This window comes from Arvicola amphibius, chromosome 12 (assembly GCF_903992535.2).
Source record: "Arvicola amphibius chromosome 12, mArvAmp1.2, whole genome shotgun sequence".
NCBI lineage: Eukaryota > Metazoa > Chordata > Mammalia > Rodentia > Cricetidae > Arvicola > Arvicola amphibius.
In genome coordinates this window covers 65,069,871-65,097,858 of record NC_052058.2, presented here as the reverse complement: position 1 = coordinate 65,097,858, position 27,988 = coordinate 65,069,871, and the positions used below count along the sequence as shown (strand labels likewise).

The 27,988-nt window shown below is 43.9% G+C and overlaps 1 protein-coding gene across 1 annotated transcript in view; it reads right to left on the bottom strand.

Moving 5' to 3' along the window:
• Soat1 (sterol O-acyltransferase 1) overlaps positions 1 to 27,988 on the bottom strand; it is a 54,548-nt gene that overhangs the window by 15,383 nt on the left and 11,177 nt on the right. Inside the window, exons 3-5 of the mRNA XM_038349225.2 lie at positions 17,762 to 17,820; positions 2,811 to 2,962; positions 741 to 800 (exon numbers count right to left, since the gene is read on the bottom strand). Coding sequence (XP_038205153.1) covers positions 741 to 800; positions 2,811 to 2,962; positions 17,762 to 17,820 — 271 coding nt within the window. The remainder of the gene's footprint in view (positions 1 to 740; positions 801 to 2,810; positions 2,963 to 17,761; positions 17,821 to 27,988) is intronic.

Sequence of the window (27,988 nt, the reverse complement as noted above, 5' to 3'; positions counted from 1 at the left end):
TATATATATGCTCAAGCCACAATGAGTGTCTCAGTTCACTTCCTGTTGCCTGCACATCAAGATGCAGAACAAGGTTACTTCCCCAGCACTGTCTGCCTGCATACTGCCATGCTGTGCCATGCTGATAATGGACTAAATCTCTGAAACTGTGAGCCACCCCAACTGTTTTCCTTGTAAGAGTTGCTGTAGTCATGGTGTCTCTTCACAGCAATAGAAACCCTAAGACAGTAGCAAATCCAAAATTCTCTCCAAATTCTCTTCTGCTAACTCTCTTGATAAATAATTCTCTGTAGCACAACTTCAAAGAATTTGTCGGGCTGGAGACATGGCTCAACGGTTAAGAGCATTGCCTGCTCTTCCAAAGGTCCTGAGTTCAATTCCCGGCAACCACATGGTGGCTCACAACCATCTGTAAATGAGGTCTGCTGCCCTCTTCTGGCCTGCAGACATACACACAGACAGAATATTGTATGCATAATAAATAAATATAAAAAATAAACTTTATTCATAAAAAAAAGAATTTGTCAAAGGATAGATAGCTGCTTTTATATCTAACTTTTCCAAAGAAGCCAGAAAGAGAACTAGAAGATAGGTGAGAAGGAACATAAAAACATCAAAGTTCATGACTTATATGGTCTTGAAACAAACTAGACAGACAGACAGACCAGAGATTCTATAAATCAAGATAGTTTTTCCTTCCTAAATCAAACTGATAATTAACAAAAGCAAAAATCACTCACTCTAACAGAGACCGCCTTGCAATAAAGATCTTCCCTTGTTCTGGAGGTGCTCTCAGATCTCTGGAAAGGAAAAAAATTACAACAAAACGTAGTAGAAGAACAATAAGAAGCTTAATCGCAGGAGCAAGAGTGTGCTTACCAGCAAGCATACTGGTTAACATTCCTTGCCTGCCTTTCCCCATCCAATCCAGTACTGTGTTGAGGGTTTTATGCATGTTATCTCACCACTCCTGGCAGTGCTGTGAAGTGGGTGCATGTATACTTACTTAGGTAGGAGCTATGCCAGATGTCTAACTGAAGCACCAGAGATTCCATTTCTAGCCCCATGGTAAGGCTGTCCCTGAACCACCATCCTGAAAGACCCTGAGGTGATGTACAGTTCACCACACTGCACACTGCTATTGATGCGCCCTCCACACCGCACACTGCTATTGATGCGCCCTCCACACTGCACACTGCTATTGATGCCTCCTCCACACTGCACACTGCTATTGATGCGCCCTCCACACCGCACACTGCTATTGATGCGTCCTCCACACCGCACACTGCTATTGATGCGTCCTCCACACCGCACACTGCTATTGATGTGCCCTCCACACCGCACACTGCTATTGATGCGTCCTCCACACTGCACACTGCTATTGATGCGTCCTCCACACTGCACACTGCTACTGATGCGCCCTCCACACTGCACACTGCTATTGATGCGTCCTCCACACTGCACTGCTATTGATGCGTCCTCCACACTGCACACTGCTATTGATGTGCCCTCCACACTGCACACTGCTATTGATGTGCCCTCCACACTGCACACTGCTATTGATGCGCCCTCCACACCGCACACTGCTATTGATGTGCCCTCCACACTGCCTGATGTTTGCTTACTCTTAACATTTTATTTAATGTCTTATTTGGGGGAGGGTAGACCACACGTGTACAACTTGCAGGGAGTCAGTTCTCTTCTTTCACCAGATTAAGCCAAGGATTGAACTCAGGCTTGGCAGCATCTCTTGACCTGATATTTATGGGACACTTCTCAGTGTCAAAGAACTTGCAACAACCCTAACAGCTAGCTTCCTGATCATATCAGCTGCTTTTGGGAAATAAAACACTTTTTAGTGCCTCACATACCATCTTATTAGGGCACTGCCATTGGCTATTGATTCTCACAACCATTCTCCAAGAGAGAGACTAGCAGGGAGCCCACAAGGGCAAATTAGCAAATAGTAGCCATTGATACCTTCCCTCTAAACACATACTAACTGCAGGGTACTTTATTACGAGTACACTCCGAATAGAGTACAACAGGCATGGAAGAATGCGGTTACATCAAGGACTCTGGAGCAGACTCCAGAGTAGATCCCTGATGCAGAATCTCACATAGCTGCACTAATCTGTAACATGCAGATAGCTGTGGCATCTACCTCACCATGAGGGGCTTGGTTTAAGGTTTTGTACACACATTATAAAGCCCATACATATATACAAACATACACACATACAAACAAACAAAATAGATGAATGTTAAAAAAAATTAAGTTAACCAGGCAGTGGTGGTGGACACCTTTAATCCCAGCACTCATGAGGCAGAGGCAGAGACTGATAATCTGTGAATTCAATCAAGGCCAGCCTGGTCTACAAAGCGAGCTCCAGGACAGCGAGGGCAGTTACACAGAGAAACCTTGTCTTAAAAAATCCAAAATAAATAAATAAATAAAGCTATGATAATAAATAAAATAAATGGAACCTCATATTAGGAAAAAAATAAGCTTTCACCCCAGCACTCAGAAGGCAGAGGCAGGCAACTCTCTGTGAGTTTGAGGCCAGTCTGATCCACATAGGGATCCAGGCCAGCCAAGGCAACACAGTGAGAAAATGACTCAAAAAATAAAAAATATAAAAAGGAAAATGTAGAAGTGGTGACACGGTGTGACCCGGGCATTTCCACTGCACTCCACATTCTGACCACAGGGCTGGCAGAGGAGATCTCTGCACTGGGAGACGACAGCGCGCTCTGACCACAGGGCTGGCGGAGGAGGTCTCTGCACTGGGAGACGACAGCGCACTCACTTGGCTCTGTGGTTGTTTCTCATTTCTTCAAGAATGGAGAAGGTTGTAAGAGCACATCCACCATTGTCCAGAGATGCCGACTTTTCAATAAGATTCGTCACAAAATCATCAAAGTGACAACCAACTTCCTTCAGAAACAGTGGTTTCAGTTCCTAAAGTTTTAAACAAATAAATAAAAATGTCAGCGTTTGCTTGTAGGTTCTCTAAGGGGATCCCTCAAAGTGTGGGTCAATAGAAGGCCATACTGAACAAGTGAGCTCACAGGAGTAAAAGCAAAAGAAATAATTTCTGTCGTTGACTTGTAGTTTCAGACATGTATGAAAACACAGTAATAACATATACCCTGTTGAAAATATACACTTGCTGGGCGGTGGTGGCATACGCCTTTAATCCCAGCACTCAGGAGGCAGAGGCAGGAGGATCTCTGTGAGCTCAAGGCCAGCCTGGTCTACAAGAGCTAGCTCCAGGACAGGCTCCAAAGCTACAGAGAAACCCTGTTTTAAACCTTCCCCCGCCCCCGAAAAAAAATATATACCTGTCGCCTTTCTCCTATCTCTTCCTCCCTCAAAGTTGCTATGTAGACAAATGACCTTGATCTTCCAAGCCCTCACCTCCAAAGTGCTGGGATCAGTCACATGCTACCATGCCTGGCGATATGCCTACGTCCCCAAGGATACTGAAGGACCACCTGGTAAATGAGCATCTAGGAAGGACACTAACATCAGAGGGGCATGACGGGAGAAATGGGAGGCAGAGGCGGAGCAAGTGTGAGGCCACCTGGACTAAGAGCCTGCCCCCAAACACACACACCACAGCAGATAAAAATGAGAACATTCTTTTAATAGTTTTATTTAGAAAACAAAAATCAATACATTATGTCTATATTATATAATTACCACAGTCTTTTTTTCCTAAACAAATCCCTTTGCCCCTAAATTCCCATAACGAATATTCTAAACCATTTTTTAAAAAGATTTATCTTCTTGTATGTGTTTTGTCTGCATGTGTATATATGTACCGTGCACATGCCTAGGGTCTGTAGAGGTCAGAAGAGGGCATCAGGTCCCCAAGAGCTGGAGTTATGGATGGTTGTGAACTACCATGTTGGTGCTGGAAACTAAATCCCAGTCCTCTGCAAGATCAACAAATGCTCTTAACCACTGAGCCATCTCTCCAACCCCCACAATTTACATTTTAATGCATGTCATTTTGTATCATAGCTATGTTTATATAATATTTATTCCTACCTCCATAACTATGTATTTAGCTAACCACAAAACATGAATAAAGTCATGGTGGCACATGCCTTTGATCCCAGCACTCAGGAGGCAGAAGCAGGCAGCCCTCTGTGAGTTCAAGGCCAGTCTGGTCTACAGAGCTAGTTCCAGGACAGCCAAGCCTACACAAAGAAACCCTGTCTTGAAAAACCAAAAAATAAAAACAAGAAAGAACATCATGAATATGTATGTGTTATATAGAGCTAAATACTGCCATACATATTCATAAAACTTAAGAGTGTGTGTGCATATGTTATACATACATATCTATACATACAAAATCTTATGAAAATAGATACGTAGAAACATGTGAAGTGGCGCACACATGTGATCCAGACACACAGGAGGCAGAGGCAGGAGGTGTCTCTGTCTCAAAAATATACATAAATAAAAATTATACACAATTATTATTTGGGCCTCTAGCTGTCCTTAATATTTTAAGATAAATACTTGCAGTTTTTGAAAATATTTATATATTATAAGTATATGTCATTTTTCAGGTTACAACACATTGACACAAAAGGAATGGTATAATTTTGAGATCAGGCTGAGCTACACAATGAGTTCTAGAACAGCCTGAGATGTTCTAGTGAGGCCCTGTTTCAAAATAATAATAAATAAACAAATAGGAGTGAGTAAGTAAAACAAAAGCCTAGAAATGCCTATGCACGCAATTGCACAAAGGGCAGCAGGGTAGTGGGAATAAGCCACCATGCTCCCACAGATGCTACGGCTCTGCCTCAAGTGCTGGCTTAAAGTCATGTGCCACCACACCTGGCCCTAAAATAAATTTAAAAAGTGATTTTTTTTTCTCAATGGAGAAATATATTGAGAGAGAAGGGGCAGGATCTTTTGATCCCACCCAGGACTAGGACAAATTTGGGGCACTCTGAGGCACTAGAGAGGCAATAATAAACACACACACACAGCACCCTGTCCTTGTGGAATGAGCAGTGCAATGCCCTTGGTAAGTTCTAGAATGGAGTTTTTCATTGTTGAAGCAGAAAGTGCTAAGTGCTAAGGTCAGGGACGGGCAGAAGGGTGCCGGGGACAAGCCATGTATGTAAGGTCTCGGCCTCCCTGTGCTTGGGAGTCAAATCTCGATTTTACTCAGCACTAAAGAGAAGCCCAGGTCTTGAGACAAGGTAAAGGCTTCCACGCCACCTCTTTCAGCACTCCTCGCACACTGACTCCAGTGTGACACACCCACGTATCAAGTATAAGACAATAAAAGCATAGGAGAGGGGTTGTTAAAGAAATTATACAAATGTCAGTAAAAACTGCTTAGTCAAGTCTTCCTTCAGCTCCAGCTAAACAATTGCCTTAAGTTAGGGCAGAGGTGGGCAGAGGCGGGCAGGCACCACGATGGTTCAGCTGGAAAACTGTCGCAGTGTGAGCCTGGCAACCCAAGTTCAGCTGCTGGGAACCCTGACTAGAGAAAGCACTAACTCCCCTGACCTTTAGATGTGCACCATGGCACGTGAGTGTTACACACACACACACACACACACACACACACAATAAAATGACAAAAACTGATGAGTCTTTTTTTTTTTCTTGTTTAAGACAGAATTATGCTGAAGCCCAGGACAGCCCCTAACTCAAGGCAACCAACCCTCCTGCCCTGCCGGCTGAGTACAGAGCCCAGGCAGGCGCCAGCACACCCAGTATGACAAAGCTCTTACTCCTTATGTACTGCTTGCCAGATGAATGCAGAGCCCTTGCTTTTGTCTAACAATGAGGAGAAACAGTGTCACAGAGAAAGGACAACGCTGAGTCAGGGGACAACAGGGGCAGCATGAGAAGACACAGGCATCGGTGTGACAACCAGTTAAAGCAGAAAGCTCACAGAGCGTCTCAACAGGATTAACGCCTGTCTTTCATTCCCACTGAACTCAAATTTGTACGTGGGTTCTTCAGGAAGCCAAGACAATCTTTTCTTCTCCTCTTTCTTCTTCTTCTTCTTTTTTTTTTTTTTTTTTGGTTTTTCGAGACAGGGTTTCTCTATAGCTTTAGAACCTGTCCTGAAACTAGCTCTTATATAGGCCAGACTGGCCTCGAACTCAGAGATCTGCCTGCCTCTGCCTCCCGAGCACTTAAAGGAGTGCACCACCACCACCCAGCCTAAGATAATCATTTAAATGGAGCACCTTATATACGGTATTATAATTAGCTGCCTAATGCTCATATCTTAATGTCTGTCTTTCTCTGAGGAATTAAAAGTCAGAGAGGGGAGGAAGGAAAGGAAACGGAGAAAAATACATAGCTCAATAAAAACAATAAGAAAAATTAACAAAAAACAGTCAACAGAAGCTGCTGCCAGTGGACTCAAGAACACTGCCTTTGTGGAGACCAGGAAGTTTCTTAAACTCCCTTCAGAAATGCTCAGAGATGACACTGGTGACCACTACTGCCACTCTCTCTGTGAGAGGACAGCTAATGGAGCAGTCTGCTCCTGCCTTTCACGTTCTCCTAGCACACAAAACTGTTATTTAGAATTCAAAACATGAGCACAGTTAGTCCGAATGAAGTCTGAGTAACTGAAGGGACATGGCATTAGCTGGGGCTTTCCCACTGACTTGACCTCTCAAACTCGCCTCTGTGCGTACTAACTTCCCTCAGCCAGTGGCCCTCGAGGGGTGGACAGATACTGAGGGAGAGGACAATGACTAGAAAAGCAAAGTGTTTAGATAATCTACTAATCACCCCAGCACTCAGGGGGCTGCGGCAGGAGGATTGCTAGCCATTCTGTATGTACCCAGGCCACCCAGAGCTACAGAATAAGACCATGTTTCAAACAACGAAAAGCAAACGAACAGAAACCCAGCAAACAAATGCACTGTGTTTTGGGGCTCACATGGACCTTCTATTTTAAGCAAGCAGCTGAATTAGATCACCTGGAAGAGTCCAAGAATGGGGAACAAAGATCCTGTGGTTGGGAACCTACATAATAAAAGCACACACACTCAGGAATGAGATAGGTACCCGGGTGGAAATGGACGAACATTTTAGGCACAGCCACTCCTTAGAAAGCAGCTTCTATAGAAAGCCTCCAGACTGAAGCTACATCAGACTGAGTTCTGAAACGAGAAAACAGAATCATCTGTGGATGAATCAAGTAATTCTTCCAAAGGCTGAAAAACTTCCAAGTAGGCTGGGAGAAGCAGCCCCAGCGCAAACCAAGCAGGGCAGTTTTTTAGCTTATCAAATGCCACAGGACACAGGACTCACAATTTCCTCAAAGATGGCTCTAAGAAGGATTGTGCTGACTCCACAAGGCCCCTAGGAGTCTAAGAATTGTTTGGTGGCTCTGACTCAGTGCCTGGCTCAGCCCAGGGAACCTTTCAACCTCAAGAAAAGAGGTTGTAGCACGAGCAGAAACCCGACCCTTCTAGACAAAGCAGGCGTCCCCAGGGGGGCGGGAATCTGGGTCAAATGCGCCCCTGACTCCAGGGGCTGCCCTGGAAAGAGGCTCCTTGTCTTCTCCTTCATTGTACCTAACCCCTTTTCAAAAGTTCTCTCTTTTTCCATTTGCCTTCCCCAGTGACTTTCAGTATCTTGGTCGGTTGGTTGGTTTTTTGATCTTTTGCCCAGTCGGACATCAAACTGGAGGTGATCTCCTGCCTCAGCCTCCCAAGTGCTGAGCTGACAGGCACGGGCTACCCTGTCTTGACAAATACCACCTCTGTTTGTACATTATGCATCCGGCACTCATAAAAGTGTCTTTGCAATTTTCAAACAACTGTGGAACCAACCAGTACCAAAGCTCCTACACACGCCATAGTGGGTTAATTCAATCTTTGTTATAAAGGATGTAGAAAGTGGTTATTAAAACACAACACCAAACACCTCACTGACTTTTCCCCTAGAAGCTATGAAGGAAAGGGGCTTGAAAACCGTGTGACTACTGTTCATTATATATACGTGTGACAGATCTCTGGGGGCTTTTATACATTATCCCCAGCCTTGAAAACAAATGAACACTATAATATTTATTTTACACATGGGAAACCTAAGCTTTAAAAACTCAACTGAAGGGCTAGGACCGTAGCTCAGTGATTGATAGATGCTTGCTTAGCTGGAGCAAGGTCCTACACTCCAGAGCCTGGAGTCGGGAGGGGTTAGTTAAAAGAACTGGGTAAAGTGGTGTGTGCAAATCCCAGAACTTGTCAGCTGTTGGTTGGGAAAATATTGTCCACACAACCTCAGATTTCATTATTACTATATTGCTTTCCACCACACATTATCTGAACTATTTTCTGTATATATGATTAGTACCATCAACAAAACAAAACAAAAACCAACAAAATTTTAGGGAGGGAAAAAATCATAAAATAGAAATGTGCAAGGGAGGCAGAGGCAGGTGGACCCCTGTGAGTCTGAGGCCAGCCTGGTCTACATAGAGAGTTCCGGGACAGCCAAAGCTACATAGAGACCTGATGGAGGCGGGTCTTCTATCAATCTGTTGATTTCATTGGTTAATTAATAAAGAAAACTACTTGGCCTAATAGGTTAGAAAATAGGTGGGTGGAGTAGACAGAACAGGAAGAAGGAAGTGAGGTAGATGGCTCAGACAATTGCCCTGCCTCTACAACCAGATGCCATGAAGCCAGCCACCAGGACAGACATGCTGAATCTTTCCTGGTAAGACACCACTCGTGGTGTTACACAGATTATTAGAAATGGGTTAAAGCAAGAGATGTGAGAATTAGCTAATAAGAGGCTGGAACTAAGGGCCAGGCTGTGTTTAAAAGAATACAGTTTCCGTGTAATTATTTCGGGGATAAAGCTAGTCGGGCACCACGGGAGCCAGGCAGGAATGCAGCCCGCTGCTCCCATCACTACAGAATGGCACCCAACGTGGATAACTGAATCCACAGAAAGCTTGAGAAAGCTTGGGAAAGAATAAAGCATGGCTTCTTGGTAGCAGCAATTTCTCGGGTCTGAACGTGCATTTTTCGATTTTCAGCCGTAGCAGGGAAAAAGCTGTGCTGTTTTAAAATGCCAGCTTTCTGGGCCATCCTGCCAGGGCAAACTCTGACTCTTTCAATCAGGCGATCCTGACTATGGAGCTTTTGATTGTTGTTTAACACTGTTGCAGCTTGCTTGCTGGCAGGGACCTTGAAACGCCATAGAGTTGTGGCAATAAAAATGACTACAGTGGGTACCTCCGCCATGAGGATGGAAAGCTAAGGAATGGGCTGGATCTAGCTGGCAAAGCCACGGCTTGAATTCTACTCATATTGCTCAGTAATTTAAAGGCTCATATGGTCAGAAAAAGAGAGATACATTAAAGAGAGATTGAAAAACAAAGAAAACTTCTAAATGATTTACACTGTTAAAAATATATGCATGATAAAGGTTAAAGTCCTTAAAAGTAAAAAAGATAGAAAGAGTAATTGGGTGTGATAGTACACACCTTTAATCCCAACACTTGGGAGACAGAGATTGACCTCTGTGACTTCAAGGTGTGGTAGCACACGCCTTTAATACCTATGCCTGGGAGGCAGAGACAGACAGATCTCTGTGAGTTCAAGGACAGCCTGGTCTACAGGGTTATTCCAGGACAAAGATATACAGAGAACCTGTCTCAAAAAATAAAGGCAAAAATAAACGAAATAGAGGTTAAAATAAAGCTGCACAAAGATGGAAAATACACAGAAAATCTTTATACTGTATGTTATTATGCTTTCTTTGAATTGTTTGAATGCTGAGGAAGAAGCAATAGCTGCTAAAAGATATTTGTTTATAAATGCTGCTGAACTAATCCAAGAAAGATATCTTGAAAATACCTTGACTTCAGAATTTGGATCTAAGGATATGATACTTTGGAAAAGAGATTCTTCTTTTATTTTTACAGAAAATGAGACCATGTGGATTGCTTCTATCCCAATATGGTATGATAGACCACGCCCTCCTGAAAGGTTGTCCTGAACACCCTCAAAAAATTACTTCACCCAACTGATGACTGAGATGAACCTGGCACACAGGTTACACCATGAAAGATCTGATTAACAGCGTCCCCATTCAGCAGGAAGCAGTTTGGAGAGAAATATCTACGTCCATATTCCCAAATATTGTTTATAAGTGTTCTTTTACATTTAAAGGGGGATATAATATGGAGATGAGTAATTTGCATTGATATGGATTTTGCTTTAGTGATTTAAATTTAAGGTCAATTTTGTTATATGTATATGTATTTCTGATACTGATTAAGGTATTGTGATTGTGTAGTTCATTTTAAAAATGTAATGTATAATTAAGAAATATAGGTTGTTAATGGATAATCATAGATAATAGTAAAGCTTATAGTCATGTAAGTTAGATTTTCTAGATATATAGAGATATATTTAAGTTAAATAGGCATTCTTCATATCTTTCAAAGACTATAGAATATGGCATTTAAAATGTTTTAATAACTTAGGGCTTTTCATGACAATGAGACACATCTGCTCCTGGCAGCACCAGCTACTTCAAGAGGAAGATGGGCATCGAAGAAGCTACATATGGAGTTTGATAGCCATTTGGGCAAGAAACTGCTCTTGCCTGGACTATTGCATAAACTGGACACAGAGAACCCTCAGAGAGAGGACTGCTGAACTTGCCTATAGGTGAGATGATCTCTCTGGGTTCCTGATTCATGAAAGAGTTTGCGAGACATTCTGTAGGACACAGCAGATAGTGACTGTACTGTCTTTGAAATTTCTTGCTTCATGCTGGCTACTGTGGGCCTATAGGCCGAAGATAGATGCCCCAACAATACAAAAGAACTTTGGGTGACTGTCCAGGCAGCAAGATGTCTCTATAATTTCTAGAGTTTGGAAATTGCATATTTCTTATTTACTTAGGTAATATTGTGTCCTTCTGGAGTCTTTGATGGAGCTGAAGAAGAATAGATAGTTATAGTTGTTTTCCTTTGTTATGATAAAAGATAAAGTAGATATAAATATTGTAACTGTAATTTTTGCATGATAACTGTTTTGTTATATGTAATTTTACTATGTTAAAGTTAAAGCCTTTCCCTTTTGTTTAAACAGAATAAGGGGAAATGATGGAGGCGGGTCTTCTATCAATCTGTTGATTTCATTGGTTAATTAATAAAGAAAACTGCTTGGCCTAATAGGTTAGAAAATAGGTGGGTGGAGTAGATAGAACAGGAAGAAGGAAGTGAGGTAGATGGCTCAGACAATTGCCCTGCCTCTACAACCAGATGCCATGAAGCCAGCCACCAGGACAGACATGCTGAATCTTTCCTGGTAAGACACCACTCGTGGTGTTACACAGATTATTAGATATGGGTTAGTCAAGATGCGAGAAAGAGGCTGAAGCTAATGAGCCAGGCAGTGTTTAAAAGAATACAATTTGTGTGTTGTTATTTCAGGTAAAGCTAGCCGGGCGGCGGGAAGCCAGCCCACAGCTCATTCACTACAGAGACTCTTTCTAAAAAAAAATAAAGTCTATATAGCTCAATAAAAACAATTAAAAAATAAAAATAAGAAGTCAATGTAAGCATGTAACCTAACGGTGGATAACCTAATAAGAAGGAAAGCCCTATTCAGGCTCAGTCAAAAGCATTTTGTTTGAAAGCAAAGACTTAAGCAAAGTGTTTCAAGCAGGACATGGTGGCACAGAGCAGTAATCCTAGTACTTGGGAAAATGCAGCAGGAAGTTTGCTTCCTTCCAGTTTGAGACCAGCCTAAGCTAACGGTTTGAGCTTCTGCCTCAAAACCTGAAACGGGGCAGGGAGCAGCTATGGATGTAGATCAGCTGGTAGAACACTTACCTAACATTCAGGAACTCAGGAGGCCTGGGGTCTGATCTCAGCACAGCATAAACCAGACATGATTTTGTAAGCCTGGCTTCCCAGCACTTACAAGGTGGAGGCAAGAGATCAGAAATTCAAGGTCATCCTTAGCTACATCCTTAGCTTAAAAAGAGTTTAAAGCCTACCTGAGATAGAGACCCTATATCGAAATTCGCACTGGGCTATCACCAAATTTAGTGTACATAATATTCTTAATCTCATTTTAATCAGCCCATAGTAAGCTGAAACATATTTATCCACCTTAATCTTCCACTTAAATAACCTAGTCTTTTTTTGTTTGTTTGTTTGTTTTTTTTTTTTTTTTGAGACAGAGTATCTCTGCAGCTTTTGAGCCTGTCCTGGAACTCACTCTGTAGATCAGGCTGGCCTCAACCTCACAGAAAGAGCCATCCACCTGCCTCTGCCTCCCTAGTGCTGGGATTAAAGGTATGTGCCACCACCGCGTAGCAACCTATTCATCTTTATCTTTCAAATGTTTTGTTTGTTTAGTATTATTAAAGACAGAGTTTTACTATGTATCTGTGGTGATTTGAATAAAAATGGCCCCCATAGGCTCCCAGGGAATGGCACTATTAGGAGGTGTGGCTTTGCTGAAGGAAGTATGTCACTGGGGGTGAACTTTGAGGTTTCAGAAGCTCAAGCCAGGCCCAGCTGCATTCTCTTCCTGCTGCCTGCTCCGGATGTAGAACTCTCGCTCCTGTGCCAGCACCACTTCTGCCTGCACACCATGCTTCCAGCCACGATGACAACAAGCCTCTGAGCTATAAGCCAGCCCCAGTTAAATGCTTTCATTTATCAGAGTTGCCACGGTCATGGCATCTCTTCACAGAAGCAGAAACCCTACGATGGTAGCCTAGGCTATCCTTGAACTTGAAATGTTTCAGCCTAGTGAATGTTGGGATTACAGGTGTGTGCTGCCACACCCAGTTACCAAAGGGTAGCAGATTTCACTCTCATGGTCTCCACCTACCTCTTTCATTTCATTGGTCTTTGTGAAAATTCTAGAAGACTAGAAAAGTAGTAAAAATATATTCCTCATAGTTAACAAATGTGACATCCACACAAAGAACTGTAATGAAAACACTTTAAGATCACATTAAAACATATAATACACAAGCACAAAATATTAAGGACAATATTCAAACTAACACGCACAGCAATGAGCATATATATGAGCATATAAAGGCATATCCTCCCCATATAGATAGATGCAAACTCTGCACAATCCATCTACGTGAAACTGTGTGCATGACAGGGAAAGGAAAAACTGTCAGGAGGGAAATAAGCCGAAATGGTATTTCCTGCTGGCAGGCATTTAGTTGATAGATATTACTTTTTTATGTTTCTCTTAGGGGCTCTCTGCAATGAGCCTATACCATCCCTATACTGAGAGAAAAGTGTGGAGAAAGCAGATTCCTCCTGCTCATAAGGACAAGTGGTACGGCAATGTAACAATAAGGGAAGATTCTAAATTGTGGGCACTTTTCTAGTAAAGGTAAGCTGTATAACCAGAAGAGAAATCAGAGCGTCTTCTCTCTCGGTGCTCGGTCTGTTGTTCACAGTTTTGGGGCGGCGTCTCAAATGCCCAGGCCTCAAGCCTGGTTCCTCACCTCCTGCCTCCACGTCACAGCGTGTGCCATCATCCCAGGTCGCTTCTCAGTTTTGAAAGTCTTTCAATCAGATGAAGCTCATTTTTGTGTGCTACTAAGATCAAAACATTTCCTCTCCGGACTTGGCACATGCCACGAACACAGCGACTGAGAGACGGGTGACAGAAGAGCAGAGTTCAACACAATCCTCAACCTCACAGTGGGTTTGAGTCCGGCCGGGGTCACATGAGCAGTTTCCAGAGGGGAGGGATGGGGGCAGTGACAGAAAGGGAGGAGGGAGGAACGAGAACTGTACACACAGCCCAGGGTAGCTATTCCAGTTTCAGGGATATTAATAGGACACAGGGAAAGTGTTCCCCGGGCAGTGTCGCGGAAGTCACTATCCTTTGAGTGTTCTGAGGTTTTGGTTTCACTAACCATAAAATAGACTACAGCAGTAAGTGAGGTACAGTGATCTGTGCCTACAGTCCCAGCACTTGGGAAGCTGAGGCAGGAGGACTGTCACGTTTAAAGCCAATCTGGGCTATAGGGTTAAATCTTGTCACAAAACAAACAAACAAACAAATAAATATTCCCAAACCCTCACAAAATAATAAGATAAAATAGAGCACTTCAGCAGAGGTCTTCAACACCTCTGAAACTGGGGCAGTCCTTACCATGGACACCACCTGACGCAGGGCTCCAAGGTGTCTAACTGAGATGCTGTATCGCCCTGTACAACAGAGAGAGAAGCCAGTGCGAGGGCAGAGCAGCGCGAGCAGGCGAAGCAGCCCAGCCCTGTTAGTCTACACTAAACCCAACACATCTTCTGTTTTGGTGCATGTGGACCCTCTTTCATCGTTACCTGAAAGGCTGAACATTCAAGGGTAGAAGCTTTCTAGTTTTTTTTCAAATGATAAAAAGACCAATGACCTGACTTTCCCAATAGAGTTGTGCATCTATGCATTTAAGTAAAACAAGAGAGGAGATTCCAAAGAACACAGCCAGACCTGCACTGTCAAATTAAAAAGTGAAATTTGACCTTTGACTGGAAGCCCAGAGGAACAAAGTAAAAGTGGACAGTTTTGGCAGAAGTGCGAGGATCAAACCCAGGGCTTCATGTGTGTTAGAAGGAACTCTACCAAGTAAGCTACCATGTCCCAGTCAACAACTGCCATTCAAAGGCATTTGAGTCAAATCACAAGTTTACCAGTTAGTTGTAGTGATTCATTTAGAAAAAAGCACTTACACATAAATGCAGGGAACCCTGCTACAGAGCCTGTAATCGCAAACAGGAGGCAGAAGGTTGCCAGCTGAGGCCTGGGCTACAGAGTTGGGTTCAAGGTCTCTAAACAAGATCTCTGTTAAACAAACAAATAAATGGGGCTAGCGACGATGCTCAGGATTAGGAGAGGGATTGCCTAGCATGTGTAGGCCCTAGGTTTACTTCCCAGTACCTCAATCAATCAATCATTAATTAATCAATCAATCAAATCATAGACTAAAATCTCAGGAGTACAAGATGAGTACAATATACTTAGGAGTACAATATTCAAAGCAAGGGGGTAGGAAAACTGTGGTCAGCAGAATGAGCTAGAATTTGAGGACTGTGGTGCATTATTTTGATGGGTGAAGGCATAAGGGTAAAGCACACAGGTAGAAAAGAATTCCCCACCGAGGGTATGAAACAGGAAAGAATACAATGTAAGCCCAACTTTCCCACTTTTATGCAGGTCATAAGTAACAATCAGAGACCTGACACACAGTGGGATATCTACCTTCAAACCAGGGTTAAGACTGGGGTGTGCCCTTAACAGTAAGAAGTAGATCACATAACAAGGCCTTGTCCCATACACATAATTAATACTGTGGGCTAAATTAATGCCCACCCTTCTCTCAGCTACTTCTTTTTTTTATTTCATTCATTACTTCATCCTGATTTCAAATGACTAAACCAGGGAATCTGACACTGACTTATTTATTTACTGATACTGTGTGTATGGGCATACAAGTACCACAGCACAAGGTGGAGGCCAGGGAACAACTGAGGGAGTCAATTCCCACCTTCCACCAGGTGGGTTCCAGGACTGAATTCAGGTTGTCAGCTGGGGCGACAAAAGCCCTTATTCCTTACGGCATCTCATAGGTCCTAGAATTTAACTTATTCACTACAAATAAAGCAGATAATGGAGTACTCTTTTTTTTAAAGCTATAAGCCAGGTATGGTAGCCCAGACTAGGAATTTCAGCACTCTGAGGTTGAGACAGGAGGGCTGTTTTGAGTTCAAGCCCACCTCGGGCTACATAACAAGAGCTTGTCCCAAACAAACAAAACCAAGCCCAGAAAGTTAACTTGGATCTGTGAAACTTCCGATTCTGTGCTCTTCCTGCCCTCCCTTTCTCCCTCACCTCTATGCTCCCTTTCACAATCTTTCCCCTGGGGACTTAGAAAGCCATGTGAAAAGGTTCCTACCACTTCAGTCTCAGTCTTTTCTTCTCTCTTATGGAAATCTTTTCTCACACTTGTGTAAATACTTAAGGTAAACAGATTTGCTCATTATTCACTAGGGTCCAGCCTATGACACTAACTTGTATAGAGCCCAATTAGCAATGCAGCCAACTTAACAATCATCCTCAAGTCTACTCAGTTGAAATATGGCACCTGGTGGTCTTTTCAAAGATTTATTTTTATTTTTTAAGTATGTGTGTAAAAACATATACATATGTGCATCATGTATGTGCCAATGTCTGTAGCCTGTGAAGACCAGCAGAGGGAATCAGATTCCCTAGAGCTGGGAGTTAATGGTGGCTGTAGGCTGCCTGATGTAAGTGTTGGAAACCAAACTTGGGTTCTCTGTAAGAACAATCACTCTTAAGCACTGACCCATCCCTCCAGCTCCACATTTTTGAAACAAGGTCTGCTATGAAGCCCAGGCTGGCCTTGAAGTCATAGCAATCCTCCTGTCTCAGCCTTTCAGTTGCTGGGATTATAGATTATAGGCATGTATGTGCCACCCACCTGGGCTAATAAGTCTTTAAAAGGGCCTTATATTGGAGCAATGACATACTAGTTAGAAAAGACATTGTCCGAACCAGAAAGATGGTGCAGCTCCTGCGGTCACACCTGAAAACCTGACCTCAGTCCCTGGGACCCACATGATGGGAGGAGGGAACCAATGCCACAACTGTCCTCTGACCTCCCCACACGCGTGTAACACTCCCATACGTCCCACAACAAACATAGAACAGACAAAATGTATATACTTTATAAAGCAGCTCAGTAGACGTCACAAGTGCACTTAGGGTATGTGTGTGAAGAATACTCTAATGTGAAACAAATAAATTCTTCTACTAGTATTTCCAGCAACAGCATCATCCATCCTAGACCCAAGAAAGTGTGGCATTTCAAACAAATTAGATGAAAGGGAACATCCCCTTGGCCTTTAAAGGGAACTAAAAAACTAAAACAGGCATTGGATACTGAGCATATCTTCAATTTTGCTGGTGAACTTTGGTCATGATCTCACTGGAAAAGGGAAAATTTTAACAAGTCAAACTTAAACATAAATTATTAGAAAACTTAAAAGCACTGCCTAGTCTATATGGTTCATAAGACAGTCCATCCACATTTAAAATGGCTCCACACTAGTTTTTAAAATGATCTCTACATCCCTGACAGAACACCTAACAGAAGCAGATGTAGCAGGAACTAGCACAGGACTCTTCACAAAACTCACAGGCACATCAACAGCAGTCATCCCTGCGAGCAGAGATAAGGGCCACATACATTCTTATGAGCTACGACAGAGTGAGAGATCTCACTTCCTGTTCCACAGCAAGACTTCAACTTATAAGAAAGGCAGATAGGTCTTCAACAAGTAGGAAGAGGTGGCAGACACTTGTGATCCCAGCACTAGGGAAACAGAGGTAGGGGGAGCTATAGTTCCAAACCAGCCTGGATTAGACAGGAGTCTCCAAAGATTAAAAATAAACCAGAGAGATGGTTCCACTGCCGAGTCTGACAACCTGAGTTCAGTCCTGGGACCCACACGGGAACTGAGAGAACCGACTCCGGCAAGATGTCTGACCTCCATCTATGTGCCCAGCACACACACATACAATAACAGAAACAAAACAAAATAAAAAGTAGAGTGTGAGGGCCACAGCTACATAAAACCTAAAAAATAAATGAGGACTATTTAAACTGTTACTTTACCTAAAGCCCCAATTTCTGCTTCTGAAAAAAAAAAAAGATACCTACCTCCGCCTCTGCTGCCAACTGCCTCTTCTTGGCTATCAACTGTTTCATGGTAATGTGACCTAAGAGAAATAAAAATAACCAAATGTTTAAAACAGAATTTTAAGTTGACTCTCAGACAGCAATAAACCATGAGGTTGAAAGCAATCAAATATAAAGAGGAGTGTTCACACGCCAGTGCACGACACGACATGGGAAGACGCATGAGCAGCTAAGACACTTACAGACACAGGTATGGGTCCACAAGTCAGGTCTCAGAACAGATCCTCACTAGGGACTATGAAGACACTGAGTAAAGTGTAAAGGATGAAAATCTTGTTTTTAAGACTGGGGCTGGAGGCTTCAAGGCTCTGGGGTTAAGAGGGCTTGCGAAGGACCCACGCTCGTTCCCAGCCAAGTCAGGCTGCTCACAACTGCCTGTCCCTTTCTCCAGGGCTCCTGACACCCTTCTAGCCTCTCAGGGCATCTGCACTCACGTGAGCACACATGTTCATACATAAATACAATTAAAATTTAAGAAAAAAAATCTTAAAAGGATTCATTGCAAACCTGTTCCAAACCACAGAACAAAAGATAAAATGAAACTAGAATGCTGAGGACCATGTGACAGGCACGTGGAGTCTTGGCCGCCACACAGAATGTGGGCCTTTCACAGAGCAGCACCCAGGGCCTGGTGCCTTACAGAATGGCAAGACCGAGGCATGTTACAGCTAAGGACCCATACAGTCAACCCGTGGGACGGTCACATCCGCAGGGTTCTGGACAGAAACAGAAAGGAGCAGAAAGGAAATGTGTCTGTCTCTATTTCAAAGACAGGACAGTCTCCCTGAAAACTTGCAACACTTCAGTGGATTTCACAACCTAAACTTTTGTTATCTCAAAAACCTTAAAGTGTGTTTGTTTGAAAGCAAACTCAAGATGTGTCCCCAGACTGCCAACAGATAAGTATAATTTCTCCCTGGAAGGTCACAGAGCCAGCCAAGGTCTTCAACAGTTCCAGCAGAAAGAGTTCAAGAACGAAGGAGAAGCTCCTGGTTGCCAACCCTAAGACATTCCAGATAACAGAACCAAGAGAGAAGGGGGAGGCGGGGAGAGGCAGGGACGAAGATCGGGTTGGAAAAACTAAAGACATTAGCATTGTCACAAAAATAGTTTACTTATTTAGACAATGTTTCACTGTGTACTGCTGACTGGCCTGAAACTCCCTATGCAGACTGTGTGGGCCTCAAACTCAAGAGTTCTGCCACCTGCCTCTGCATCCTGAGCGCTGGGAGTAAAGGTGCAAGCCCCAGGGCAGTCTTAAATACAAAGAGACTGCCCCCCCCCAAAAAAAAAGACAAAGAAAAAAATTAGACTTGTGATATTTATTCTTCATAAATGAATGTTAGCTAACATTGATAAACCTACATTTAACATACCCATCTAATGACTATTCATAGGCTGTGCTAAATTGGTTGATGCACCTGTCTAGTAAAGATTCTTTTGGTCAGTGAGACAGATCGCAGGTAAAGTGCCTGCCTGCCACCAAGCCTGAGGACGAGAGTTCAATTCCAGGACCCAAGTGCTAGAAGGAAAGAACAGACTCCTGAAAGTTTCCTGACCTTGAGGTTACACACTTACACACCATAAAAAAAATTTAATTTACAGCCTATTCGTTGAAGTATCAAAAATCTTACTTTAATGTGGTTTAAACCTAAGCTACACCTCTCCTGCTGATTGTCACCAGACCTGCTCCCTGAACAGTCCTGTACTTCTACCACAAGTCAGAACTAGGACAACCGCACTGTTACATAGATGACTTCGTTTATTAATTCCAAACTCGCATTGCACACACGAAACTATTCCTTCGGACTCTTAGAGCAAGTACACAAACAGAAGATAATACTCAGAAGGCCTACAGAAGCACGGGGTGCTACAGAAGCACGGGGTGCTGTATATGTGTGTGTGTGTGTGTGTGTGTGTGTGTGTGTGTGTGTGTGTGTGTGTGTGTAAGAAGGCCTACAGGATCGCGGAGTGCTCTGTGTGTGTGTGCGCGTATGTGTGTTTGTGTGTTTAAGAAGGCCTATAGGATCACGGGGTTCTCTCTCTCTCTCTCTCTCTCTCTCTCTGTGTGTGTGTGTGTGTGTGTTTGTGTAAGAAGGCCTACAGGATCGCGGAGTGCTCTGTGTGTATGTGTATAAAGAACTGACAGAGTCAATATTTGAGCTAAGGAGCTGGGAGTATATAGTTCAGTGGTAAAATGCTTGGGCTAAGGCCCTGAGTTAGACCCCCCCTGAGCAATGCAAATAAAATAAATCATAAATATATATATACATATATTTTATGTGCACACATTGCATATTTTATATATATATTATTAGTGTGTATTTTATGTATATAGACATATATAGATAGATAGATAGATAGATAGATAGATAGTCTCAAATGATAAAGAAAAATAATGGTAAGTATATGCTAAAAAGATTTTTCCAGAAAGAAGAAAATAACATAAAGACTTGTTAGATTTCTGGGGATTTAACCTGGATTAAATGCCAAAATCTCATTGCTTTACAATATTGTATTTAATATGGTTTTTTTTTCCAAAAGGCAGATATTATATACTTATTTTCTAGGTTACCAGTTACATAGTAAATCAGTGCTGTCCAAGGTGATACTAACTACATAGCCCAGGCTGGCCTCAAACTCACAGTAATCCTCCTGCCTCAGTCTGCATTGCTGATACAAGCCATAGCGTCCAGCTAGCAGTATCTTTCATAGCCCAGGCTAGCCTTGAACTCATGATCTGCCTGCATACAGCTCACAATTCTAGGATTATAGGTGGTGACACCACATCCTGTTTAATAAGGCTTATTAAAAGTTACAAAATAAAGGCCAGACAGTGGTGGCACAAGTCTTTAGTCCCAGCACTTGGGAAGCAGAGGCAGGCAGATCTGCTAGTTCAAAGCCAGCCTCAGAGAACCCTGTCTCAAAAAACAAAAACAAACATACAAAAAAGTTACAAAATAAAACTTCCAGTTAAGTGGGCAGGCTGGAATCTTCTTCTATGACACAGTACGAAAGTATCAAAATGATAGAAAAACAGGCCAGGCTGGAGAGAGGACTCAGCAGTTAAGAGCACTTGACGGCTCTTCCATAGGTCCTGAGTTCAATTCCCAGCAAGAAGGCTCACAATCATCTACATCGGGATCTGACTCCTCCTTCTGGTGTGCATGAAGACAGAGCACTCATACCCACAGTACGTGCATAAATACATCTTTAAAAAAAGAAAACCAGACTCTATTCTAAAAAGGAAGAGTTTCAGAAATCCTTCATGTGTGGCAGTCAGCTGGCAAATACAGAGAGAGACACAGGAAGTGTGGGGTGTGGCAGCGTGCTGGCCGCACCTCATCCAGAAGGTAAACCAGGAAGCCTGGTGAGAAGAAACCTGCAGCCTACCCGCAGGTCTGGGCCAGCTCTCAACCCATCTACCGGCCTTGCTGACTGTGACTTCTCTGGCAGCTAAAAAGAGCAAATCCAGGCTCAGAGCTGCCATCTTAATAGGAAACACATTGTTAAACCCAGCTGGGGGCCCAGAGGTGGTGGCAGGTGAATCTGAGTTCAAGGTCAGCCTGGTCCACAGAGTGAGTTCTAGGACAGCCAGGGAAACCCTGTCACGGAAAACAAAACAACACACCTGAGTTGGGGGATCAAGGTGGCTCAGCTGTGAAGGTGCTTGCTGCCATGCCTGACGACCTGAGTTTAACTTTCCAGGACCCACATCAGAGAATGAGAGCACCGACTTCCAGAGTTGTCTCCTGACCCCACAAAGGCCACAGTGCTGCGCTGTCACTGAAAGACCTGGATAAAACCAGGTCTCCCCAAAGAAAGCCCTGGATAAATCCAGGTCCCCCCCCCACCCACCCAAGCAGGAAGAAAATAGCCAAAAATCTAAGCAGGAAGAGAAGAATCAGAAATCTAGGATTAGCCAGTTCAGTGACTGTGTTTCAGGAACTAGCTAAAGATAAAGTTAGATTGTAATCTTGAGAATAATCTTGAGAAAGGAACTAGCTGATTATGACTTTGGGAGTGGTCTTGAGAGGCAGGGAGTTGCCCGCTTGTGATCATCACTGGTATTCTCGGAATTTTCTACACCCTCCCTGCCCCTTTAGGATCACTGGGCAATGGTTTCTTCCCTTAAAAGCCCCTTCTCAGCCGGGCGGTGGTGGCGCACGCCTTTAATCCCAGCACTTGGGAGGCAGAGGCAGGTGGATCTCTGTGAGTTCGAGGCCAGCCTGGGATACAAGAGCTAGTTCCAGGACAGGCTCCAAAGCCAGAGAAACCCTGTCTCGAAAAATCAAAAAAAAAAAAAAAAAAGCCCCTTCTCCCTGCCACTCGGGGTCAAACTCTTCCCCTGCGTGGGTTATGAGTCTCGGCCCCAGTGCACTGGTTCCCGTCTCATCTCATCATTAAACCTCTTGTGATTGCAGCAAGGACGGTCTCTCATGAGTTACTGGGGGGGGGGGGGGGGGGTCGTGTTATCACGAGACTTGAGTGAGTCTCCCCACACTGGGGGTCTTTCATTTGGGGGTTCGTTTCCGGGATTAGCAACCGCCCTCATCTCTGAAGACCCACTTGGGGATTGGAGGTGAGACTTTGTGTGTCTTTGTCTGTGTGCCGGCAGGTCCTTTGTGTGTTTTTGTGCCAGTTGTGCCAGGTTCAGGTTTGTACATTCGAGTTTACAGTCGTGCCTTTGTGTGTGTTTCCATGCTGGTTGAATCCAGGTTCAGTTTCTGTACAGTCGTGACTTATTTTGTGTTTCTGTGCCGGTTCGGTTGAATTCAGGTTCAGGTTCTGTACTTTGAGGTTACGGCCGTGTCTGTGTCTTTGTGTTTCCATGCGAGCTGAGGTCAGGTTCTGTATTACCGGTTTTGCAGTCGCTCACGTCTCGGGAGGAGACGAAGGGAATGATCAGCAGACATGCTAGATCACCGACTGCTGCCTGGTCTTCCAGGTGATCTCCTGGGAGGTGAGAAGGGACCCAGGAACGCCTGGGAGATTTCCGACTGGGTGCTGGTGAGGATATGGAAGTTCTCCTGGATTGGAGGAGCTATGTCCTCTCAGCCGTCTCTACTTCTGGAATGGTTTTGTCTCAGTGGAGACGGACATTTGTGTGTCTTCAGTCTTTTGTTTTCTTGTAACGTTGACCCTGGATCAATGGTTTTGTCTAAAGTTTTGTTAGCCTTTGTTGTATATCTTCAGTCTCTGTTTTGTCTTACACGCAGGTAGTGTGTTCAGTTGTCTGGTGAGATACGCGGGTGGCGTTTCTCAGTTCTGTGGTATGACACGAGTGGTGTGGTCAGTTCTGTGTAGAGACATTCGTGGATAGCGGTCTCATTTAGAAAGCGGGGCGGGTCGCACTCGCTAGAAAGCGGGGCAGGTCGCACTCGCGAAGCAGCTTGAAGCTGTGTCTTTGATTTGTTTGGCACCTTTTTCCTGTATGTCTGTATAATGTGTGTTTGCTTTTGTCCTGACTTAGACCGACACTGACGTACTCAAATCCTGACTACTTTGACTTTGGTATTGTGACCATTTACAAGAGTTTAGAAATAGGGCCATAAGCATAGGGGTATATTTCATTAAAAAAGTGAGCCTCAGCCCCAAGCACGTGGCTGCGGGGCAGCATGCCTGTATGGGTGGCTGGGCTATTCAGCTTTGCTGTTTACAAGGTATTGAGGCTGCCAGACACCGTTGTAGAAGACGGATGTACTCCAATAGGATTTCAAACACCAAACAAAAAATCTGAGGGTAATCGCTATGGCCTAATCTTTTTTCCCCAGTGCTGCGTACCTCCCATCCCCATGCAGATGGATGAGTTCCCTCTGGAGCTGCATGCCTCAAACCTTTGGTCAAAGCTGACCAAGGCTTGGCTCCACAGGTGAAGAACTCTTTCAGATCCTATGGGTTATAAGTATCTGTCATCATTTATAGGGGCTGGTTAAATGTTTCACACTGGTACAGGATTTTAATGTGCTGTTCTTGTTTACAAATTATTGTTGGTTAATGTTTAAAAAAAAAACCTATTGCTGGTCTCAAATGTTTCACACTGGTACAGGATTTTATGTGCTGTGCTGTTTTTGTTTAAAATGTAGCCATACATCCTCAATGAGAACCACCAAAAAAGACTTTAGTAAAAGTTTTTATGTTGTCTAAAAGGCAAGAGAGATTTTTGCTATGTTGTCTAAAACACAAGAGAAATTTTTGGTATGTTGTCTAAAAAGCAAGAGATTTTGGTTAAAAAAAATGTGTAAACAGATGTTTACACATCTATCTAGTTCCCTCTGTGCACTTTCAAGGTCAAACTAAACCAGGTAAGAGCAGCTGACAGTCTAGCACGGCAGGGCTCTGCCACCTGGGTTTCTTAAACATTTAAAGGAGGCTTACAGGCGTTATACTCCCTTTGACCCAACCTCTGAGGGTCAGCGGTAGCTATGGCCTTCATAGGACAGTCAGCATAAGATATTAAGAAAAGTTGCAATGGTTAAAGGGTTGCAGGATTTGGTTAAGGAGGCAGAGAAAGTGTTTCATAAGCAAGAGACTGGGGAAGAGAAGCAAGAGAGCGAGAAAGAGAGAGAGACAGACAGACAGATAGGTGTTATGGTTTTGGTCCCTGTCCCTTTAAGAGACAAGCCACGCCCATTCCCTCCCCATCCGCTGAGGCAGGCTGATCTTCAGCTTCCGGCCTGAGCTCACTCTCTTTTCCATCTTCCTCTTGGAGAGGCAGCTTCGCTTCTGCCTCTCTCCCCACTTCTCTGCTTCCCCTTCTCTGTCTCTCTCTCTCTCTCTGTCTCTCTCTCTCTCTCCCTCCCCCTTCCCCCTTCATAACTCACCTGAATAAATATTCAACCTCACCATGTCTCTGTCTTCCACCAGCCCGCCATGTGTCTCCCTGCCTGGGACCAGCCACTGCTCAGGGATCGGCAGCCTTCTCTGCCTGGGACTGGCTGCTCGCAGGGCCTGCTGTCTGCCGCCACATGGCCTGCTACCACCATTTGGGACTTTATAGCATTTGCTGCTTGCCTACAGCTGCCACCTGGGACTCCGTAGCATTTTTAAAAGAATACAACAGATACCTTTTCAGGATGGGTAGAAGCTTTTCCTACCAGGACTGAGACGGCCAATGTGGTGGCTAAGAAGATCACAGAAGAAACCTTCCCAAGGTTTGGGATACCCAAGGTAATAACAGACCTGCCTTTGTTGTCCAGGTAAGTCAGGGACTGGCCACCCAACTAGGGATTAATTGAAAATTACATTGTGCTTACCGACCCCAGAGTCAGGTCAGGTAGAAAGGATGAATATAAATTCTGAAAAGAGACCTGCGGAAATGACTGGACAACCCTCCTTCCCTTTGCCCTGTTCCGGGTTTGGAACACCCCAGGGCAATTTAAACTCACCCCTTATGAGATCCTAAATGGAGAACTGCCACCACTCACTGAGTCGGGTGGAATGTATAATCCTGATGCTATTTCTAGACCTTTATTTTCTCGCCTAAAGGCCCTTGAAATGGTGAGAGGCCAGATCTGGGAACAACTGAAAGAAGTATGCATCTCTGCCTGGATCCACACCTCCCATGTGAAGAAAGCTCCTGGACTACCCAAATTGCAGCATCTGTAACTTTTGACAACACTGCCAGTCAAGAGGCTTGTGTTTGGGGGACTAATCATATGCTGACTCTTACTGGGATTATGTAATGAGACTCTTAAGAGCCCTAAGACTCCTGACACCAGGTACTTGGTTCCTGGTTTAGGTAGATGGTAGGCATGTAGTACAGGCTTGACGCCTTGCATGTCAACATCCGTTTTTAATGACACCAAAGATTACTGTGTGCTTGTACAACTGGTACCTAGGGTCTTTTATCATCCAGCTAACACGCTTAAAGATGAGTTTGACAAACACCCAACTCGCTTTCGACGAGAACCTATTTCTCTGACATTAGCAGTAATCCTGGGCCTTGGGGTAGCTGCCCTAATGCAGGCCCCTTAGTACTTTAATTAATTAAAACTAATTACCTTCATTAGAGAAGGAATAGTGCTGTTCAGATTTTGATGTCATGCCACCAATATAATGCTTTACAAGGTCAAGAAGATACTGAAATCTAGTTCTATTATTAGAACTAGGCACTAGAAGAAGTGGGGAGATGAAAGCCCTGGATAAATCCAGGTCCCCCACCCACCCAAGCAGGAAGAAAAGAATCAGAAATCTAGGATTAGCCAGTTCAGTGACTGTGTTTCAGGAACTACCTGAAGATAAAGTTAGATTGTAATCTTGAATAGTCTTGAGAGGCAGGGAGTTGCCCCCTTGTAATCACCACTGGTATTCTTGGAATTTTCTACATCCTCCCTGCCCCTTTAGGATCACTGGGCAATGGTTTCTTCCCTTAAAAGCCCCTTCTCCAGGTCACTCGGGGTCAAACTCTTCCCCTGCGTGGGTTATGAGTCTCGGCCCCAGTGCACTGGTTCCCGTCTCATCTCATCATTAAACCTCTTGTGATTGCAGCAAGGATGGTCTCTCGTGAGTTACTGGGGGGGCGGGGGGGAGAGGTTTGTGTTATCACGAGACTTGAGTGAGAGTCTCCCCACACTGGGGGTGAGGGGGCTGAAGCAGGGAGTTCACCTAGATAGAGTTCAAGGCCAGCCTGGGCTGTAGGGTAAGATGCTGTCTCAAAGCCGGAGCGCTGGGAGACAGCGCAACCACTGTTTTCAGTAAGAAAGCTACAGCTCCCACAAGTCGTCCTCTGCCCTCCATCCACGCTATGGCATGTGTGCACCCACACTCACACACGTCACACACACATACAATTTAAAAAAAGAAATGAAAACTATTTCTTGGTGTGTTAATTTGAAAAGTAATTTTAAAAATTAAAAGGAAGCCAGGTGGTGGTAGCGCTCGTTGTTAAGCCCAGCACTCGGGAGGCAGGTGGATCTCTGTGAGTTCGAGGACTGTCTCACAGAGAAATCCTGTCTTGAAAAACAAAAGCAAAGTTAAAATGGAAGTCATATAAAAGTATATTTGGTTTGGAGTAACAAAAAAAAATCACTCTTATAAAATCCTGACTTTGAGATGAACTACTTTAAAATAACCAACAGCTCTTTCCAACAACCCCTTCAGCCTTCTTAGCCAACCATCTTGTACATTTTTACTGTCGCTATCGCATGCCCTGCAATACGGCTTACCTTCACTTTCTCACTGCCCTTCTCTATGCAGTCACTGTGGCCTCTGGACCGCTAAATCTTTATCTTACAATTGGCTACATTAGAACTCGTGTAGAGTATGAGGCAACAGGTACGCTAATTACCTTGGCTTAATCACTGCCAAGATCTACTCACACACCTAATCAATTACTTCACTGACAACCTGTAAAGAATTATCATACATAAATAATTTAACCTTTATTTATTTGTTTGTTTGTTTATTTTTGAGGCAGGGTTTTTCTGTAGCATTGGAGCCTGTCCTAGAACTAGCTCTTGTAGACCAGGCTGGCCTTGAACTCACAGAGATCTGCCCACCTCTGCCTCCCGAGTGCTAGGATTAAAGGCGTGCACCACACCACCCGGCTAATAATTTAACCTTTAAAACCCAATGAGAAAAGCAGGAGTTTGTACCAATTTTTATTTTCAAAATAGATAAGCTGACTCAAAGAAATAGACAGCTTGCACATTATCACGTGATCACTAGGCAACTGAGCCTAGTTAAAACCCCCGTCTTCTAACACTCCCAGTGGCCCAGGGATACACAAAAATCTTAAGCTTGAGCAAGTGTGCTCCTGCTGGTGACCATGGTGGGCTGCACAGTGACAGCCACTTCACAGGTTCCAGTTCTTATAAATTTGTCTGCTTGCGACAAGTCCAGAATTACCTAATGCAGAGGCACTAACTAGCAAGCTTCTGTTGCCAACTGAAGCCCAGACTAATTTTAAGTTTCTCATTATTGCTGGAGAGACGGCTCAGTGGTTAAGAGTACTCTGTAGAGAACCCAGGTTCAATTCCCAGCACCTACATGATGATTCACAGCCATCTGTAACTCCAGTTCTAGGAGATCCGATGCCCTCTTCTGTCCTCTGCTGGTACCAAGCACGCATGTGGTTCACATTCATACATACAAGCAAAGCGCTCATATACACACAAACATTTTTTAACCTTCTGATTTTTTTTTTCAAAAACATCCTGATCATTTTCTTAGACCACCTTCACCCTA